Genomic DNA, 20808 nt, shown 5'->3' on the forward strand with positions numbered 1-20808 from the left:
TAGTCAACCTGAATCCTGGCTCTAAACCAAGTGTAAAACCTTGTTGTATTCCAGCCATTTGGACTAACCTGAAAGCCAAAGCTGCTAATCCCACTAGGCAGCTCCCCCTGGACAAACCCCTTCCCCTTTGCAATAAGATCAGAGGCAGAGCATGAAAGGAAATGCTGATCTTTTCACTCTGTGATGCACAAGTCTTTTGGCTGGTGTGAGGGAGGCTGGGAAGAAAGGTTTGGTTTGTAGGAGCAGCCAGGATTGAGGGATGCTGGAACAATTGGGACTGGCTTGTTAGCTTTTCATAGCTGATTGATTTAGGTCTGGGCAGTTAGCAGGGAATAAATCCTTAGTGACAGCCAGGAAGAGACATGTCAGGAGTGAAGGCATATTCCAGGCAGTGCTCATTAGTCACTGCTCCCAGGGGAAATGTTAAGACAAATGGATGGTATTTTATTTTTTTGAGGGGAGAGGCAGTTGTGCTCCTTCCTGTCTGCAGGAGTGTGAGGCTTCTGCTTAAAAAAACCTGAATGTGTTTCTCTAGCTTGGCACATGGGGGCAAAAACAAAACATGCAAAAACTTGGAGCCTGAAATGAGAAAATCTCAGATTCACTGTCCATCAGTGTTCAATCTTTTGTAGTTCTGTAGTCTGCCCCAAACCAGAGGTGGCAATCCAGCAGAATCACCTGCTTGTCAGTAATGCTGGTGTGGGATTAGGGGAGCAGGTGTGACACAGACCAAGCTCCTGCTCTGTCACTGGGGCTGAGAGAAGCTGCTGAGCAGCCACAGGGATAGTAAACAGCCACAGCTCTTGGGGTAATACAGCAGTTGGGATGTTTCAGCAGTTATTATTCCATGGGAGCCAGGGTTTTCATTCAGTAATGGGTGTCCAGGGATACAGAATCATGGAATCATTAGGCAGAACTCATTAAATAGCTGGTTATTTTTAACAGCCTCTTGTTCTCAGTTTCCTCCACAGACTGCTGCCTCACCAGATGAGCTAAAGGTCTATGCACTTTGGGAAGCTGGTGACACTTATGATCAGGTAAAGATAAAATAAGTGACATTCCCCACTATATTTTTATTGAGTTTGACATTGTTTGCATACATATTTCTGGACCTGGTACTGCAGATAGTTTTTCTCTTTCTTTGTTGGTGTTTTTAACACCAACCTGTTTCCAGCTGAAAGCAAGCTCATAACATGTTGGTAATCATGTCAGTGGCTATTTCTGAACCTGTGAGAAGAAAGAATTCTCCAGTGCAGGCTTCAGACCAGGATCCAGTCCTAGGGCTTTTTCCTTTTGATGGTAATGTAACAATAACCAGAGATTAACAGGTGTATCTCTACCTGAGTAGGAAATTATTGCAGTGTATGTGAGCATCAGTCAGAGTAAACAAGGTGAAAGGGAAGGTGCCTGATGACCTGTGGATGGGCAGTGCAATTCCAAGCTCCATGAACTGAACACATTTTTATAAGAAAGAGGCAAGCACTAGCCACCCTCTTGCCTGGATTGATGTCAACTCCTATGGAAGCATTTGAGAGGAATACATTGCAAGGCCTTCTTGAGTGTGTTTTTGTACCTTGGGGGTGCCCCAGGTCACAGGACAGGTGTGAGCCCTGTGAGCCCCTGCAGAGGCACTGCTGGAGAGCAGGAATATATGGGATGGTGTCAGGATTATGAAGCAAGAATCCTCTAAGGCAGCTCAGGGACTGTTTTGTACAGACAGAGGCACATGCAGTTCTGATAGAAAGACAGAAATAATTGCTCTTTGTGCACTTTGATACATTTTCCTTTAAAGCATCGCCAGGTTTTGCTTGAACTCTTCTCGAAAAACTACCGAGTGCGCAGGAACGTCATCCAGAGCCAGCTGAGTCAGGAGTGTGGGGAGGACCTCAACAAGCAGGAGGTGGACAGAGTGTTGAAGGTAAGCTTCTGTTCACTTTGCCTTTGATCCAATTAATACAGGAGTTTTAATGCTTGATTTGAGCAAAGGCTTGTATTTTACCTTGAACTGATAGATGATAAGGATGATAGAGCAGTTGTTGTTGGGATATGGACAAAGCCCATGCTTCAGCTTGTTTTCTTAAAAATTCACTTGTCTCATTCTGTCTTCTTTTTCTCCAAGGAGCAATGGCTCACACATTATTTTGTATTATTGCAACAAATCTCTGTCATCTTGGAGCAGCAGAGAATAGAGTGTAGTAAATGTGATACTTGAGTTATTTTTAAATAATGCAAAAATTAAACAAAATTAAACATTAAGGTGCTCTGAGTTACCAACTGACTGCTGCTGGTTTGTGCTGAAGAGAACAAGTGCCACATGTTCAGAAGGAAGTGGATTTTATTCTCTAGCAGGATGTGCAGCTTTGCACAGAGCCAAAACCAGCAGGCAGAGTAGCAGTTAGTGCATCTCATTGCAAATGTTTATTTGAATCCTTTCATCTCTCTTTGAAGATACACCATTTACTTGCTCAAGAAGTTTAAGGTATAAAGTACAGACCACACAGGCCATGACTTTACAAGAGATGCAGGATGGCCAAGCAGAAAGTTGCCAACTAATGTAATACTTTAATCATTGTGGCTGGGCCTTTGCTCACTGTCACCCACTTCAATAGGACAAGTGCTTAAGTACTTTATTACATTGTGATCTGCAAATGAATAATAGCATCTTTGAAGAACTACAGATCTGTTGCTGTGATAATAAGCAAACTGGTCTTGCTTGAAAGAACCAGGTCATCTTAGCAGTAAAGTAAGCTCAGACATTTCTGCCTGCTAGACAGCATTTCCTTTGGCTGCTGTGCTGGGGGATTTGTCAGCAGCTACATGAGCTCAAGTATCAGCTCTCCTGGAACATCTAGACAATGTACTGGCATTAGTTTTTCATGATGCTGTTGCTATTTAACAGATTACCTATTTCTAGAAAAAAAATACTTGTCCCTAAATCATTAGGCACTGTTTTTATGTCAGTTACTAAGTCAGTGGGTGACCAGCTTTGTGTTGTTTTCTGGCAGGCTTTACTGCCTTGAATACATTTGTCACAGGAGTAGGGGAAATCACCTTTGTTTCTGAAATAAAATTTAGAAGTATGATTTAATGGAATGGGAAGATTCTCTGGCTCCTTTAAGCCACAAGAGATTGGATTCCACTTCGAGTGAAATTGGATTTGTTGAGTCCTATTTCCCCATCTGCCTGTGCTCATTTTTATACACAGAGGAACAGACTGACAGGGTTTGTATTTCTGCATTTGCAGATCAGTCTGCAAACCCTCTTTCTAACCTATGGGTTTGTTTTTGTTATGGATGAGCCCCAAGACTTCAGAAACAAAGATACATTCAAGCTCCACAGGCTGAGTTCTGCTGTAGTACTTGAGCCTGTGTTGAATTACCTAAGAGGGAGGTTGGAGCAAAAGGGAAGCAGTTAGCTCAGTGTGCTCACCTAAGGGAAACAAGGAGCCCCAAGACACCCCAATTCCTGCACTCCTTGGCTGAGGTGCTCTCCTGCCCTAAGCACAGCACGTGTGGTCACAGCAGGGCTCTGAGGTTTGACACTTCATTATCATACAAAGGGTTTATTAAAAGCCTTCAGATCCAGTGGCTGCCCTCACTCTCCTGCTCTGTCCTGCTGCTCCCCTCAGCCTCTACCCCTCCATTGCCCTCCTCTCCCAGCCCTCACTCATCCTTCCCTCCCTCAGCTGCCTTCTGCACGAGCCAGTGCTGTTCCTCACTGCCTTGGTGTCCTTTGTCCCTTTGTGGCTCTCAGCTTTTGTGTCCCCTCCATTGGGTGGGGACACTCTGTGCCCTGTGTTCATGTTCTCTCTCCTGTGCCCTGGAGAAGGGCTTGGTACTCACCATATTTATTGTCCCAGAGCCTGCCAGTTGTTTCCCCAGGACTTTATGAACTTTAGAATCATAGAATTTTCAAGGCTGGAAGAGACCTTTGAGATCATGCAGTCCAAGCATCAAAGCAGCAGAGCCACTGTAACCACATCACCCAGCAGCAGATCCAGGCAGGATGGTGCCTCCCCCAGGCCTGAGAGAGCCTCTCCTTCCTTTCTGCCTGCAGGACTGCTGTGTGAGCTATGGTGGCATGTGGTACCTGAAGGGCACCGTGCAGTCCTGACAGCGAGCGCCGGCGACCGGGGACACGGAGGGGACACGGAGGGGACACGGAGGGGACACGGAGGGGACACGAGGGACCCGCGCGGGAGCCGGAGCTGGGGCAGGGCCAGCCCGGCCCTGGGGGGCTCTGGGTGGCTCTGGGCTGTTCTGGGTGGCTCTGAGCTGCTCTGGGGGGCTCTGAGCTGCTCTGGGGGGCTCTGAGCTGCTCTGGGGGGCTCTGAGCTGCTCTGGGGGGCTCTGGGCTGTTCTGGGTGGCTCTGGGCTGCTCTGGGTGGCTCTGAGCTGCTCTGGGTGGCTCTGAGCTGCTCTGGGTGGCTCTGAGCTGCTCTGGGTGGCTCTGAGCTGCTCTGGGGGGCTCTGAGCTGCTCTGGGGGGCTCTGAGCTGCTCTGGGGGGCTCTGAGCTGCTCTGGGTGGCTCTGGGTGGCTCTGGGTGGCTCTGGGCTGCTCTGGGGGGCTCTGGGTGGCTCTGGGTGGCTCTGAGCTGCTCTGGGCTGCTCTGGGTGGCTCTGAGCTGCTCTGGGTGGCCCTGAGCTGCTCTGGGGGGCTCTGGGTGGCTCTGGGTGGCTCTGAGCTGCTCTGGGTGGCTCTGAGCTGCTCTGGGTGGCTCTGAGCTGCTCTGGGTGGCTCTGGGTGGCTCTGGGCTGCTCTGGGTGGCTCTGGGCTGCTCTGGGTGGCTCTGAGCTGCTCTGGGGGGCTCTGGGTGGCTCTGAGCTGCTCTGGGTGGCTCTGGGCTGCTCTGGGTGGCTCTGAGCTGCTCTGGGGGGCTCTGGGCTGCTCTGGGTGGCTCTGAGCTGCTCTGGGGGGCTCTGGGCTGCTCTGAGCTGTTCTGAGCTGCTCTGGGTGGCTCTGGGCTGCTCTGAGCTGTTCTGAGCTGCTCTGGGTGGCTCTGGGGGGCTCTGAGCTGTTCTGAGCTGTTCTGGGGGCTCTGAGCTGCTCTGAGCTGTTCTGAGCTGCTCTGGGGGGCTCTGGGGGGCTCTGGGCTGTTCTGAGCTGCTCTGGGTGGCTCTGGGCTGCTCTGGGGGGCTCTGAGCTGCTCTGGGGGGCTCTGAGCTGCTCTGAGCTGCTCTGGGCACTGCAGGCACTGCTGCCATCCCCACTCAGAGCCTGCAGCACCGTGGGACCCTGGCTGCAGCTTGATTCATCTGGGATTTCTAATGTATTGCAACTCTCCTTCTGTTTCATTATGAAAAAATAAAACAATATAGTGACACAGACATGATGGAAAATCATGGTCTAAAACTTTATTTTGTAAGTAATGCCAATAAATTAAACTTGTTTACAAACATCCCAGTTTTTGTTAAATCCCTGGATGCTCACACTTTAGTCTGAGCATTGTCATAGCCCTTGAGCCCTCTTCACAAAGAGCAGGTGCTCGTGTTCATGGGAATGTCAGGCCTGGGAGGGGGGAACAAAATTACTGTCTGTGAACTCTGTACTACATAACCATTGTCCTCACCTGTTATCTGTGAAATGAGTTATTGGGAGAAGTACCTACATCTGAAACATGGGGAACAACTACTGGATTTCTTCTTCTGATGTGGGGTTGGTTTGAGGGACTTTGTGCACGTGTCAGAGCAAGGTAAGTAAGCAAGGGCACCCTCTGGAAGGCAACCAGCTGTAGTTACCACACAGCAACCATGTACAACCTCTATTTTGTGTAATTTTTAAATAAAAGTTTATCTCAAAGGTCAACTCTACCCTGCCTTGTATTTGTCCAAGAAACAGAAGCTGCAGCTGCTCCTTTTACATCCTGCAGGCTTGGGGAGGAAGGACAGAGGTGGAGTCAGTGCAGCCCCTGAGCTCCCTGGGGCTGTGCAGGGACAGGGACAGGGACAGGGACAGGGACAGGGACAGGGACAGGACCCAGCCCTGGTGGCTCCTCCTGAGCTGCAGGAGCCTGTGGGCACTGCACAGCTCAGGCACTGCTGCTCCTGTCTCTGCTGCAGCTTCCAGCACATCAGAAGCTCAAGGGGATTCTATTGATTTCAGCTACTTATGCTCAGAAAAGGCTGAGTTGAGTTGTTGACCAAAATAAGAAGATTAAGGTAGTTAATCCAGGTAAGAATATTGGCTAAGAATATTGTTACCATACTTACAGCATTTCACATTTTGATGGAAAATGGCTGTTTTTGAACTGCTAAAACTCTTCCTTATTTAATAGGTTAGTTACTTTCTTAACTGCATCAATAAAACTGGGATGTGTTTTATATTCAGGCAGCCCTGGCTGGCACTGACCCAGTGGCTGTGGCTGGAAAGCTCCCTGGGAAAGCCCCACTCCAGGAGCAGCTCTGAGAAGCCCAGCCTGGAGGGATTTAATGCACACCTGACAGGTAAGTGCTGCAGGACAGCCAGAGCTCAGCAATGGCACAGGTAGCCAAGGGGGAAGTACAGTACAGAAGAATCAAGAAGTTCTGAGGAAATATTTTTGGTATTTTAAAGCACAGAAATTGCTCCTATCCAAATGCTCTAACTTAGCCAAAAGTAACAAACCACTGAAGGATCACCTGTTTAACCAAAAATCTGGAACTGCTTTTACATGTCTTCTGCTCAGCAGGTGTGGTCTGCCCCTGTCCCTAAAGTGGTAAGAACACTGCTAGTGAACACTTTGTGCCTTTCAGGTTACTGCTTTCCAGTCTCCAGACTGGGGTGGCACAGCTGCAGGTGGCAGGGACACAGTGACAGGACAGTCACCTCATGGCAGAGCAGCTCTTCTGCTTTCTCCACCCTCTCCTCATTTTTGAACAGAACTGACAAAAACCACAACAATGAGGAAAAACTACTTATTTCCATCTGGATGTCTGTCCTAGACAGGCCTGTTCTTTTCCATGTAGCAGAGCTTTTTTAATATACAAATTTTATGGGAACTCCATCTGAGCTCTGTAGGAAAGATGGCAAGACTAGATAATGCAGGTGCAATCTGCACCAAGTTCAGTTTCCTGATTGGCACAGATGGATATAATTACTACTTACACATGTAGCTTGACTGGATTATTTATTTGCTTAGAAAAATATTCCGAAGATTCAGATTCCCATTTTTAAATAATTTTCAGACTGCAATACATGTTTTAGAGAAACTCCCACAACATGAAGTCTTAATACTGCACCTGAAGGACAAGCTGAACAGAGAACAGCATAAGGCAGCAGAGCTGCTGCAGCAGCAGCTGGGCTAAAGCTGAGAAACTGTCAACATTCTGGGTCAAGGGTTTGGTACCTCACAGCCACTCAGCAGGAAGCTGCTTCCCAAGGACTGCTGGCCACATTAAGCTGTGAGACCCTTTTCAAGGAGAAGGATGTCACACTGTGCCTTTTTTCTTCCTCTTTTTAATTTCTCAGTGTTCCAAAGAATGACCTTCTCCATGTTCTTTGTTTTTCAGAAATTAATTATTGTGTGAATTAGGGAGAGGAAAAGGAGAGGGAGAAGAGTGTGGTCCCATTTTCAGTAGGGGAAGTGCTGGCAATAGTGTTCATCTCCCACCCCTCAGGCAGCATGGAAAATGTCCAGAGAGGCTGACACTGGAAGTAACAGACAGAACAATGTAAGGTTTTTTACCTAGCCTGTCTCTTCAAGCACTTGGAGTTTGTGGTATGCAACATTAAAAGCTACTCAACTATGTCAATGCTACTTCTAAAGTTAAATAGCTAAATAACAACTCTAACTTTCCAAATACACATAAAATGGACTTTGCAGACATTCCACCAGAGAACCGTAGGTCCCAAATAACACACAGAGTCAATTCACAGTATCTTGCCTTAAGACAAAGTGCCCTACAAAGAAAACTGTATCTAAAAAGCCACACAAACTTTACATCAAATCCTTTCTTATTAGGAAGACATTTATACTAATCTGTGGGAGAGTTTAGTGATTGTGAAAATGTGTTATTGGCTTAAAGCAAGCACAGCTTTCCAACACCCTGCAAAAGCAAGATGAGCTGGACCACTCCCCTCCTGGAGCTGAGGAGATGCTGCCCCTGGGACTGGTGGGGCTTTTGTTCATTTTCTACATCAGTGTAGTCACAGGCCTAGATCATCCCTGTGAACCAAAGGAAAGCTTTGGTCTGGTTCATGTGAGAGGTTCAGAGCTCTCAGCTCTGTTATTTCTGAAGTGAAGGAAACAAGTGTCAGTCACTGCTCTGGCCAGAGATGAAGGGTAATATGAAGTACAGTGTAGCATTAAGCTATGATGTTTGTTTGCTTTACAACCACTAGTTTGTGTGACAGTGCTAAACATTTAATCTACTGCTACACAGGAACAGGGAATCTAGCTGATAACTAACTAGCTTGTTAACTACAGGGCTACCAGCCAATCCAAAACATTCATTTTGAGTGCTGAAGAAACACATCAGTTTAAGGGATCTTCTGACATTCATAGGAAGTGTGTTCTTGCCTAACACAGAAGGTTATGGCTGAGAGGACAGAGTCTTGTACTTCGCTCTGTGTTCATCTATTTCTTCTTTTGTTTTTCTGATACAGCTAAAAATCTCCTTGAATAGTGCTTTATATTCAGGGGAAGCATTTGTGGAAGAGTCACTGAGCTCAGCAATTGTGAATTCTTGATTGCTAGCTGAAAGATCATACTGGGTGTTCCCCACATTTAGGTCTTTGGAATACTGCTTCAGTGTTTGTACAGCCTTGTGTTTCAAACAATCTTCATCCATTTGACACTTCTTCAAAAGCTCCTCATACTTCACTTTCAGAGCATTGTACTGAGCATCAACTTCATTGAGTACAGAGATTCCTCTCTGCTTCACAGCCTCAGCTCTCCTGATGCAGGTCTCCTCATGGCCCCTGAGGATGTCTGCCCCAGCAGTGCTGCTCAGGAGGCTTTCGCTGCTGCTCCGCTTCAGCGCCTTCTTCTCCAGCTCTGATACTGTCACCAGTCCATCATCTGCCAGGCTCTGACCCAGCTCCCTGTCTAGAGATTCCCTGAAGGAAATGAAGAAGGATTCTGGCACCAATTTCTCTGCATTATGGAGTGTGTTTTCAGACTGAAGGATCTGTCGCATTTCAGCTACTTCTGCCTCCAGCTCCTCCGCACGAGCCCGATACAAGTCTGTGTCCACCAGCCTCCGCTCCAGCTCACAGTTTTCTTTCACCATGAGACTGTATTCCTCTTCCATGCTTACCCTCTTCTCTTTCTCTAGGTTCAGCTGGGCTTGCAGAACTGTCACTGCCTTCTTTAACTTCTCATTTTCTTCTTCCAGAGGACTTAGCTGACTATCCATTGAAGTGATCTTTTCTGCAAAGACGTGATCGTAAACAAAATACCTGCAGAAACAAAATAAGGATTATCACATGTAGGAAGTACAGCTGACCACACCTACAGTTTTCCTGTCCTGGGTAACTAATGGCACATTTAAACTGTGTGCTAACACACTTCAGAGCACTAGCAGGGGCCTCTGCACTAACCACTCAGTCAATTCAGTAACCAGGACAGAGTTTGTAAGGACTGACATGCCACTGAACCAAGCTCACAGCTTAAGTAGAATGGAAGCTTGTTAAGAGATTCATGTTACAGACAAGCTCATTGAATAATAAAAGCTTAAATACACTTTGCCTCCCTGTACCATGCAGTACTTTCTAGCACTAATTTTTTCTACAGCACTCCACTCTTGTAACTTTTGTCACTATTGATGTAGGAACAAGCTTCATAATTGACAAAGCAATGCTGGAGGCTGGTATTTTCACAAGCCCTTGGCAGCTTCAAGGATCCACTTATCTTTTGAATTGTCATGAAATAACTTCTTTTTGGATTTATGAATTATTCTGGAGTATTACCTCCATGCAGACACAAGAGCCTGTTTTGTCTGTCGAGGTGCTTCCTTTACAAAATTGCCCTCTAGGCTTGCAGTTAGTCTGAGCTTATACCAGGTGATTGTCCCTTTGGCCCCACTAATGCAGTTCAGCTGAATCAAATAGTTCTACATTTAAAAGGCAGCCCAGGCACTATTTTCCTAGTTTAGGTGTCGGTTCAACCAGCTGAAGTTCAAAAAAAGCTAAGGAAATATCCACAAGCATCCAAGGAAAGAGTAAGTTACAAGAAATATTTTGTGTTCAGTAAGTTTGTTTTTATCTGACTGAAAACATTGGGGTGAAAACTATTTTAAGCTTTCTAAGCTACCATTTTATATGCCTGGCTCTGGGGAAAAAGTGGTCTAGAAGCAGGTCAGAAATAATGTCAGTAGCACACTGCAGAGACACTTTGCTAATTGTGTGAACATCAGGTAATTTTTTTCCAGCTTGTCTGGTATCTCAGGTTTAAAGCTTTGCTCCAAACAGTTTTATTGTTGTGTAGTTTGCAAGGTAGAGCCTTACTGGCGGAGGTCATAGAGCTCCTTCAGGCACGAGAAGCTGTGCATTGATCTGGGCTGCTCAGGTCTCTCCTGGCTGCTCCGGCCCCGGCCTGGCTTCTTCAGCTCTTCCACTTGTCTCTGCAGCTCATCTATGTGTGTTTGTAGACTTTCAATAGTCTCTGTCAAGCTGAAAGGTGAAAAGGCCTTTAAATAAAACTAACCTTTCCATTTGCCAGTATTGTAGAACACCACTAGACAGAGACAGGCACCCAGTAACCACACAAATACACCTGGACTGCTGCTATTGATATTAACAGCTGGGGGGAGGGAATCTGTAAGAGTTTGTTACCTTATTATCTTTTGTTGTGAAGCTCTGCTCTCTGCAACCAGTTTTTGATTAGTGTCTTCCAGTTCTCTTGCTGTCACATCCAGCTGCTCATAGACTTTTGCATGCTGGTCATTCATCTGCCGCAGCAGCTCCACTTGCTTTGTCAGGTACTGCAAGACAGTTCTGCTGTTACTGCTTTGCTCTTGAAACACCAGCTACAGCTGCATTTTCCTTCACATTCAGAGAGAAACTCTTGAGTTTTCCAAACCAGAATCCCTGTGTTTGCTTTGGCAAGCTGAAGAGACTCTATCAGTAACTTGCTAGGCAGCTTGCCTGTGCCATGGAGGTCACCCCAGGCTGATCAAGCAGCCCTTACCTGCAGGAGCTGGCTGATGGTGCCAGCTGGCTTTATCTGTTCTTCCTGCATGGGCTGGGCTGCAGTCAGCACTGATAGAGCCTTCAAGCTCCAGCACAGCCCTTACCTGTCCACTGTGTCCTAAAAGTTGCACTGTGCTCCAACAGGAGTTTCTAAATTGTGTTGACCCTACAATTTTCTCAGCATTAAAACTGAAATATTGAGTTGCAGCATTAGGTTCAGCACAGCAGAATTTAGGTTGTGGTCATATTAAGACAGTATGTGGGCTAATATGTGTTAGGAAGTACAATCAAGTTATTGAATTAAAATCTTTAATTACTCACAAGGAACTATTCCAGTTACTGTAATCCCAAACAAAGGTCTCCTACACTTTTTTTTTAAAAAAAAAAGCCTCACATGAAGTATTCTCAATTTAATCCTCTTGGGTTTTACAATTAATTACACAGACTATTTAGTTTCCTGAATAACATCAGAAAGCTTGGAATTCTCAGTCTAAGCAGTTCACAATCACCTAAATCTCTTAAAAAAAAAAAAAAAAATACTATATTCTCCCACCCAGGACATGAGCATTTACATGAGACAGTTCTTTTCTGTTTGAGTCTAACCCCCTAAATCTGAAATATTTTGTTCTTATATAGAATTAGTATTTTATAATACATTCTGTATTGCTACATGTTGCTTTCTTAAAGCTAAGCTTCAAGTGGGAACATCCAGCAAACTCCTAGGCAGAATTACTTCTCTTTACATAGGCCTGTTACATACTCAAAACTTCTAATATTCTACTTAACCTTTTACCTCATTAAAAGATTGGTGGGTTTACATTTTAGGCAATTTAAGAACAGATAATAAGCTAATCTAGGACTAGTAACTGCTCCATACAGACCTCTAGGAGATCAACATGATAGCTGTTGGCTCGATCCTTTTGTGGCCTGTGCACACATGACAGAGGATTTACACAAAAATAGAACATAGATTAACAGCAGAATCTCAATGTGACCCATTTCAGATGAACTTTCCCTATTGGTTATAGCTGAAGGAAGGAGCTGGAGATCCTCAGACTTTCTTCTGCAATACTACTGTGCCTAAGCACAGGAGCCAAGGCTTTGGTGCCTGAAGAGATGTTGCCTCTTGTTACAGTGGGATTTTGCAGAGGTTTGAGATGAGGAGGGGTGAAGCACCATTTCCTCCATCTCCAGTATCTTCAGGGCTGGTGTCCAGGCATAACCTGGTATAACCAGACACCAAAGATGTCATAAATATTTCAGAAGTTCCCATTACTCTTTGTCCCCCACAAGCCAGCAGCTAACTTGAAGCAGCACCTTGCATTCTAGCACATGAAAATTGGACAGTGTCAGGATTTCCAATGCCTGAGTGCTGAGAACTGATTCAGGAAGGAAGGAAGTTGCTGTTTCCATGCAGCCTTTATTACATTTAGTTTTTATTTTATTACTATTTTTTTATTACTACAACGATTAGTTAGTGGCACACGTGTCAGCACAAAGGTCAGACATAATGATCCAAAGCTGTAAAATGCTTAATGTGTTAGTATTTAATATATGAGATGTAATCTTAAGCACACTGCAGCCTTTGACCTTTCCCCTCCAGTGCAGACAAGACAGTGCCATATTTCAGAATGATTTTCTGCCACTTCTAGACTTTGCTACACGGAAGATCCAAATTAATAGGAAAAAGGTCCCAAAGATTTACATGAATATACTCCACTGGAAAAGATAGTACAGAAATTCAACAGAACAGCTGAAAGATCACATGTAGTTTATACAGACAAGCACTTGGAAACTGGAAAAATCAAATATAGAGACTTGAACATGCCATTTGCACATGTATCCTGTGCAATGAGGTATCCTGTGATCCCACAGGAGACAGAAATGCTGGTATGAAAATAATAGATTGAACTGCTTTACACCTTGCATATGCAAATTTTATTCCCATTTATTTCAGTGAATTCATATAACAATTTCTCTTGCCAGTAAGCCAATATATCCAGTTCCTCAACTGGAGACTTTCTCTGGGTATTTGAACAAGGGGTTCATTTTCCCTTTTCTGCCAGAAATCCAGATGAAGATAAACTTCTTTGGAGGAATAAAAATTTTGTGCTGCTGTTACACTTTTAAATGGCACTGGAAAAGGAGAAAAGACTGAGACAGGAGACAGGACTGAGAAGACAGCATGTTACTATAGCAGACACAAATACAGTCTTTGGTTCAACAAGCTGGGCAAAGAAAAGGTGCAGGCACTATTTATATGTCAGAAGCATCACAAAAACTCTTGTTGTGGGGGTGTTCTCCCACTCTCCTTGAGGGAGAGGAGCAAAGATAATTAATCTGTCATGCCTGAGTTTGTCTGACTGCACATGTACCTGCCCCTACAACACAGCAACTATAGATCACTGCTGGAAGGACATTTGTGGCACTTCTGGAGCTGAAGCTTTCTTATGTTGTCTATAAACACTGAACCACCAGAACAGCTTAAGCAAATAAACTGGCTTAAACCAATAGAATATTGCATTCTTAACAGCACTAGACTATTTCTGTAAATCAATATAGCTTAGCAATAATGTATTTTCCACATTTCTAGGTAGTGTTAAAATACAGCTGCTTATTAAGTAGCTACACTCCATCAGCCAGGTCAGTTGCCTATCACAAAGTTCTGGTGTGTTATTTCAAAAGGTGTGCTGTAACTCTGCTAAAGACCTTCTTAAATATGGTTGTTCATACAATTACCTTGTGTACAGTATTTGTATAGCACCTTGGAAGTGTTTGTCCTGTCTACACCTCAAGAATTGATCTTTTTATAAAAACTATTTCATGGCAACGAGGTATTTTCAGTCTGTGCATAAGTAAATACATCTTCTAATGCTGTGGCACTAACAGAAATATCAGCCATTCCAACCATTGTATCTCAGAATGAACAGGATAACAAAGATTATAGTTAGCACATAACAGAAGAAAGAGCCAATATATGAAGTACAAAACAAAAGAAACTTCTGAAAACACACCCACAAATCAAACCTGCACTCAGAACTTGCTCATCACTTACTAAAAATGCTGCATTTGTGTTTAAAGACACCTCTAATTCTAATTATTAAGGTTAGGATTCTTTCAGTTACCTGTTGCCACTACATTAGTGAGCATTTTCAGTCTGAAATTGCAGCTGTACAAAATGCACATCTCTAGCTACAGTACTGTTAGAACAAAGGAACTGAGATTTTGTAAAAATCTGGTACATACCAGTCACAGCCTGCTCCCTGTGATTCACACCAGAACCAAACTGAAATGCTGACTATGTTTTCAATATATTGTCAGTCAGCAAAGTCCTGAATATTTAATAATTTAATTATTAGAGACCATGCATTGCCCTCTAATAGCAGAAAAAAAAAATCTCATTATGCTGACAAATGCTATGTCTGCAAGAGCATAGGCAATACTAAAAAAAAAGAAAAATTGCCAAAAATAGCCAAGTTTTTCTACTCTATTATCTAAAGATGAGTGGTTTTGAAAGGATGGTCATGTTTTTGGGTCTTTTCCTTGGAAAATATGGAACAATATATCCACTATATCCTATATTTAGATACTACTTAAGTGGGAATTTTTTCTACTTTTTGTTGTTTGTTTGTTGGGTTTTTTTGTCTTGCAGGGTTTCTTTTATACTGAAATAGACTTTAGCTCCTTTTATGAGTTCAGTTTACTGGAGTAAAGTATGTATCTTCAGATTTTACTTAAATATCACTTCTGCACTTATCAGCATTTAAATTTCAGTGCTGCAATCATTAAAATCCTCACATAATATTTAAATTATTGATGTATTTATCATCATATATTAAATGTTATTTTACCTGGCAAGATCAGCAAAGTTTAGCAATAACAATAACTGAAGTATCTTTTCTGTACCAAACCAACAAATACCAGTCATTTGTCATTAAACAAGCCAAATCCAACATTTAGTGGCACAAAGCTTCTGGTAATCAGAAAAACAGTTTTAAGTATGAGCCAACTATACTGGTTCTCAAATTCTCAAAATAGCAGAAGTGGTGAAAGATTGCTCAGTATTTCCCATTAGAGCTCAAGAAATTCAGATTTTAACTTATACACTGTATGTTGCAGGTCTAGATGCTTTCACACAGGGATCCTTTTGATATTTTACCTCTATCTCCTGCAACTGCTCCTGATTTGTTGCATACATTTGCTGTAAGGATTCTTCTAGTTCAGTGTTCCGGTCCAGTAGTGTTTTCCCAAGCTCAGCAGCAAGGTGAAGATCTAAACAAAGAAATCATGTTTGCATGTAAGTGAGAGAAACAATGATGTAATGTAATTCTAAAGCCTGTTATCAAATATTTGACATCTTTTCTTATTGCTGCTGTAATTGCTCCAAGTTCTCTGCAGTGCCCAACGTGCAGTTAGTTTATAACCAAGTGGCACATCCATCTGCCATCCCCAATGCAGTTTAAGCCCTGAGAGCCAGAGACTCTCATGCCATGAAGCTTCTTCAGCTCCTCCATGGCCCTTAGACACCCCCAGCATGTCCCCCTCCCACACTGTGCCCAGTCTGCACTGCTCTGCACAAGGTCTCCTGCCTTCCCCCTCTTGACAGCACTCAGAACAAGCACAGCAGAACATGTCAATGTTCAGGCCAAAGCTGATGAACTCTCTATTGACTCGACTGTTCCTCCCCATTACCCCTCCAGCACAGTTCAGATGACTCAGGATCAAAGTGCTAAGTGAAAGTTTCAGATGCATTTTATGCTGAAACAATAATATCAAAAGACATAAAACTGATGGAGACTTGCAGCTATTCTGCTTTTCAAGCTCATAAACCCAGGTGACAAGAACTGTTTCGTGTGCTCCAAAACATCACTTTAAATGTCATTTGTTCTCAGGCACTTAATCTCAATTTCACTTCAGTCATCCTCAATCACCTCCAGGGTGCAGTGACTGTAGTTGTTGCAAATTAAGAAATAAGTCATCTGAACACTCAGCTCTATTCTAGAGGGAAGCTTGATATTTGCTCAACAGCATTAGAAGTGCTACATATTCTGTATTATTATGTTGAAAGACAAGTAATTTAAAAGCTAACGTAATGTGACAAAGTAATAAATCTTGGTATTAAGGCTGAAATTGTAGTTACTCTGTGGAGGTTACTACACATCAAAGATCCAACAGATTTCTAGAAATCTCTTCTTTTCCACCTCTTTCTGTCACATGACCCATGACCTGCATGCATGCAATACCACCTAGTTAGCTCTCACATTGAATTTGTATCATTAATCAGAAAGAGAAGAAAAATCAAGAAAAACTTTGAGTCGTATCAATGAGCCTTAAACCAATAAATAGCAAATATGTATTGCATCATCAGTAGTTGCAGCCAGAGAAGCAAACACATTATTTCCACTTTCATTTGACTGTGATGCCCTTTTTTTAATATGTGATGCTACCTCCTTCCTGCCCTTCTCAGTTATCTTATCAGCCAGGAACTTTAATACACACAATAGTGCTCCAGAATTGTTTTGTGCTAAGCTTCAGTTTGGCAGCCTGTCCAAAATGATTACTCCATCTCCACACATAAGCCAAAGACCAAATTCAAACTTACAAGGACAAGTCTGGCAAAACAACAGCTGGGCTATTCTTCATGCATTTTTACAGCCACAATCCATTGTTTCCTACCTTAAGGTCAGATTTTGAGCATAAATGCCATAAAAATTACTTAAAAGAAATCCCACTGCATGGGAATTCTTCAGTTTCAAAAGATGTACAATTAGAAGGCTCAAGGCATATTGGTCTGTACTTAGGAGTTTATCTTCACATCACTTCTTTGCTGTAGTACCACTCATTACAAAGCAGGATTTAAAGTATTTGGATAAGGAAAACCTAAGGCATCCTGCTTAAATTTTTCCCATTTGGTAAACAGATTGCACATTGTTTATCCATGGACAGAATAATTCTCAGTCAAACACCAAGCTGTTTGTTCTATCTTGTTACAGAATACTGTAGTCTTTAAATTCAATGAATTCATTATCCTATAGAAAATAGAGTCCTGCTTCATAAATTCTTGTACTTCACAGATCTTTACCAGGAACCACCAGCTTTTAAACAATACTAGAATCATTCAAGGCAAAGACTAAATAGTCTATTCTTTGATTTTAATAGAGTAGAATAAGATCTTTAGAGAGGATTTAGGATTATGTTAAAGATATAATGCATAATGGAATTACTACCATTTCCCTTCCCAAAGTGAAAGTTTCTTTTCATGTTTAAGTACATTTAGGAGTTTGTAGCTTCATTCTGAAATGCCCCCTCATCTACTAAATCAAACAGCACATAGCACACAATACTTGGAATACAAGGTGAATAATAGAATTCATGTCATACTTCACACTCATACTTTTGTTAGACTGGCAGAAGCACTAAGGGGTTACTATGGGAGAAACACTTTTATAATTAAGGCAATTTATTTCTGAGGGGGAGAATACAAGTGGGAGTGCTCAGGAACATACAATAAAACCTTAATCTAGAGAAAGCAGGTATTGAAATAATTTCATCTCTTCTAAAATTGAGAATTTTTTTTGCATCTGTTTTTCTAAATTGTCAAGTACCTGGAAGCCCTATAATGAGCAAATTTTACAGCAGAGATGTGCCATGTATGTTTTCACATACAAAATGGAATGTATTAATTTACATTTCTCTGGAGAGAGTTATAGTAGAACACTAGAAGCAAAACTACATTTTCTGTTGTAAATTTATGTAAAGCAACAGCTAAATTCTGACAGACATTCCTTTTTCCTTTTCACCATAAAGATGGAAGCAGAGAGGTTTTTAATAATGCAAAATGCCTATGTGCAGATCTAAAGATCTTCATTTTAGTAAATCTGATTAGTTGTACTGGTGTTTAACAGCACCATCAGAAACCTCCAAAATAAGACTTCAAGGATGTCTTCTGTGATGTTGAACAGCCCTCACTTACCACTACTTCACTATCTCTTCTGACTGCATTACTGTCATTGAAAATTCTCTGAATAATTTGTTAGGTAGGTTATGAAAAAGTGGATGAGAATGATTTTGATACTGTTTTATTTTTTTTCTCAATCTCAAATTAAGCCTATTCTTTTGAACAGCAAAAGGCACTAATTGCACAAGATGTATTAAGTGAGCTAATGTAAGTTTACTTAACTCTAAAATGAAAACTCTTTTTCCTACTTAGTTTCCTATTCTGTATTCAGAATACCCTCTGGTTTATAGAAGTGAGTAACACCAAGATGCAAAATGAGCAGTCCATATAAATTCTTTTCTAAAGGTCAGCATACTTTAGCAAAACATTGCAGAAGGATGGCTGTTCCCATCCTTACAAAAATTCCATGAGCACATTATGCATGAGCAATATGCCAGAAAAACCCATCTCTGCTGTCAAGGCAAAAAATCTTTGGTACATATGAAAGTTTTCCAAAACCCTTACCCCAATCTAAAGTTTCAAAGCCCAACTGACAAGGACTTCAAGCTTGTTTCAGGATGCTTTCTCATCTTTTACAACCTAGGTTCTCATAATCACACTTGTCAGTTTTTAAACATGCACTGATTGTTTGGGTTGTGAAGGGTTCCAGACTTTGATAAGCACTCTGACTATTTACACACAGCCGTGTGTCTCAGCAGGAGGAGCAGTGTCCTTCAGAACCCACAAAGTACAGCACAACATTTGAAAAACATTCCTGTAAGGAATTTCTTCTCTGCATTTCAACTTGCCCATCACTTTATTTTCCTCCTTTTCCTTTTGGCAAGGCTATTTGTGGATTCCATTTAGGCTTGTAAAGAGAGAATCCCCAGAAAAAGATTGTCCACATGTTGAGAGTATGTTAACCAAACTCCCAAAACATGCTAACCTCTAGAATGGAATGTTTCTTAAAAGCTGACAGCAGAGTCAACTGGTGATTATTTCACCCATTTTAATTAAAAGATGAAAGTAGAGAAACATCAGGAAGGCAAGAAGTCAGTTGTTATACATTGTGAAGTCTCTTTGTAAGTCTTCTAATCCATAAACACTGACAAAGTAAAAACATTATTGAATCACGTCTTCAAATTTTTCATTCTCTTCCCTTTGACAGCAAACTGTAGTTTCAGGATCTTATTTCAACTGACTTGTTTGTATCCTAGAGCCAGGAAAACATCAATTTTGGGTGAGGAGTACCTAAATATAGCTTTCATTTAGCTATTTTATATAGCATACAATTAGAGAGACCTGGTCCCGTCTTAAAAAGAGTTTCTGCTGTCAGATATTGAACCTGTGTGAATACTGCTTAGCTTTCTCTATGGTTTACAGTACAGCAGCACCCCCCAATCCCAAGAATTAATGTATTTCAATATAAAAGCAAAACGTGCAAGACTGGAGCAGGTTTGCAGGAAGCCACAGCTTTGAGCTGGCCTTTCAAAACAAACTCGGGATTAAAAACAAAAAGTAGAACTAAGTAACTTAAGTAAATACCAGTCATAAATGCCACTAAGCTCTTAAGGAAATTGCACATTCTTTCCATATCACGCCTGTCAGAAGATTTTTAGTGCAATTATACTTGTATTCCTGCGGCTCCTTTCTCATTTGCGAAATGAACAGCATTTACCTCTTGCGTGTAGTGTTTTAAGAACTACTGATGGAATTGCATACAGAAGCGATACATATATATTTCTGAGGTGCAGTGGAGTCATTTGGTATTTTATTAAGAAAACCTAAAGAGTTTTTAATAAGGAATCTGCAACTAACCGAGCACTGCTACGGCTACAACTTCATCGACTGGAAGCCCTTACAAAGAACTCCACAGGGCGCAATAGCGCATCGTGCCCCGGTGCTTCCAGCGCCTGCCCCGCACACGGCACCTTCACCTTCCGTCAAAGGTGCAACTTTTCGCTGGGCCGCTCCCCTCGCTCCGGGCGGAGAGGGACCCCGGCCCCATCCAGCTCGGCTGCCGCACCTCCTTCCCTCAGACAAAGACGGCGGCAGCCGTTCCGGTGACAGCGATCCCGCGGCGGCGGGAAGCGCGGCCGTGCGGGGATCCCGGGCTCCGACGCTCCGAGCCCGGCACCACCGAGCCCGCCGCCGCCCCCGAGCGCCCTTCCCGCTGCCCCACATCGCCGCGCCGCCGCTGCCTCCCGCCGCCCCTTCCCTCACACGCCCTGCCCGCCGCAGCCCCTGCCCTCGCACACCCCGCGCCCGCGGCTCCCCGCAGCCCCTCGCCCAACGCGGCCCCTGCCCGCACCCCGCGCCCAACGCGGCCCCTGCTCTCACACAGCCGGCTCGCCGCACACGCCCCCCCGCCGCCGCCCCGGCTCACCTTGCTGCAGGTCCTGCTGGTCGTACCAGGGCTCATCCTCGCGGATTTCGAACTCCTCCACCAGGCTGTCGGCCAGCATCGCGCCCCTTTCCCTCACAGGCGGCTGAGCCGGCGGCGCCCACCCCGCGATCCCCCTCGCGCCGAGCGGGGCAGAGCGAGCCGGCAGCCGCTCCCCGCCTCAGCAGCAGCCTCCGGCCATTGCCGAGCGGTTCCGGACTTTGCCGAACCTCTCCCCCTTCTGGCCGGGCTGCGCCGGCGGCAACGTGGCAACTGCTGCCGCCGCCCGCCCCCGCCTCCCGCGATTCAAACACAGAACCCTCGCCTTGCCTCGCCTCGCCGGCAGGCAGCCAATGGGCGGCCGCCCGCCGCACAGATC

The 20808-nt window shown here is 43.8% G+C and overlaps 2 protein-coding genes across 2 annotated transcripts in view; one reads left to right on the forward strand and one right to left on the reverse strand.

Annotated features, from left to right (window-relative positions):
- Positions 1-5398, forward strand: part of POLR3E (RNA polymerase III subunit E) — a 27077-nt gene extending 21679 nt beyond the window's left edge. Inside the window, exons 19-22 of the mRNA XM_079320394.1 lie at positions 960-1037; positions 1793-1918; positions 4057-4194; positions 5144-5398. Of these exons, the coding sequence (XP_079176520.1) occupies positions 960-1037; positions 1793-1918; positions 4057-4113 (261 nt within the window). The 3' untranslated portion in view covers positions 4114-4194; positions 5144-5398. The remainder of the gene's footprint in view (positions 1-959; positions 1038-1792; positions 1919-4056; positions 4195-5143) is intronic.
- On the reverse strand, positions 5330-20803 carry CDR2 (cerebellar degeneration related protein 2). The gene is made up of 5 exons (XM_079320401.1): positions 20433-20803; positions 15269-15381; positions 10753-10901; positions 10426-10590; positions 5330-9378 (listed from the first exon to the last, which is right to left on the reverse strand). The coding sequence occupies exons 1-5, from the start codon at positions 20509-20511 to the stop codon at positions 8511-8513; spliced, it is 1374 nt and encodes a 457-aa protein (XP_079176527.1). The 5' UTR covers positions 20512-20803; the 3' UTR covers positions 5330-8510.
- Positions 20804-20808: the final 5 nt, after the last annotated feature.

Source organism: Erithacus rubecula (genome assembly GCF_903797595.1).
Source record: "Erithacus rubecula genome assembly, chromosome: 17".
NCBI classification, from domain to species: domain Eukaryota; kingdom Metazoa; phylum Chordata; class Aves; order Passeriformes; family Muscicapidae; genus Erithacus; species Erithacus rubecula.

Excerpts from the sequence above, each read along its gene's own strand:
- CDR2 (XM_079320401.1), bottom strand. The coding sequence starts at position 20,511 with ATGCTGGCCGACAGCCTGGTGGAGGAGTTCGAAATCCGCGAGGATGAG. Across the intron at positions 10,902-15,268 it reads AGCAGTTGCAGGAGATAGAG|TACCTGACAAAGCAAGTGGA; the intron begins GTAAAATATCAA and ends ACTGTCTTGCAG. Across the intron at positions 10,591-10,752 it reads TCACAACAAAAGATAATAAG|CTTGACAGAGACTATTGAAA; the intron begins GTAACAAACTCT and ends TTCACCTTTCAG.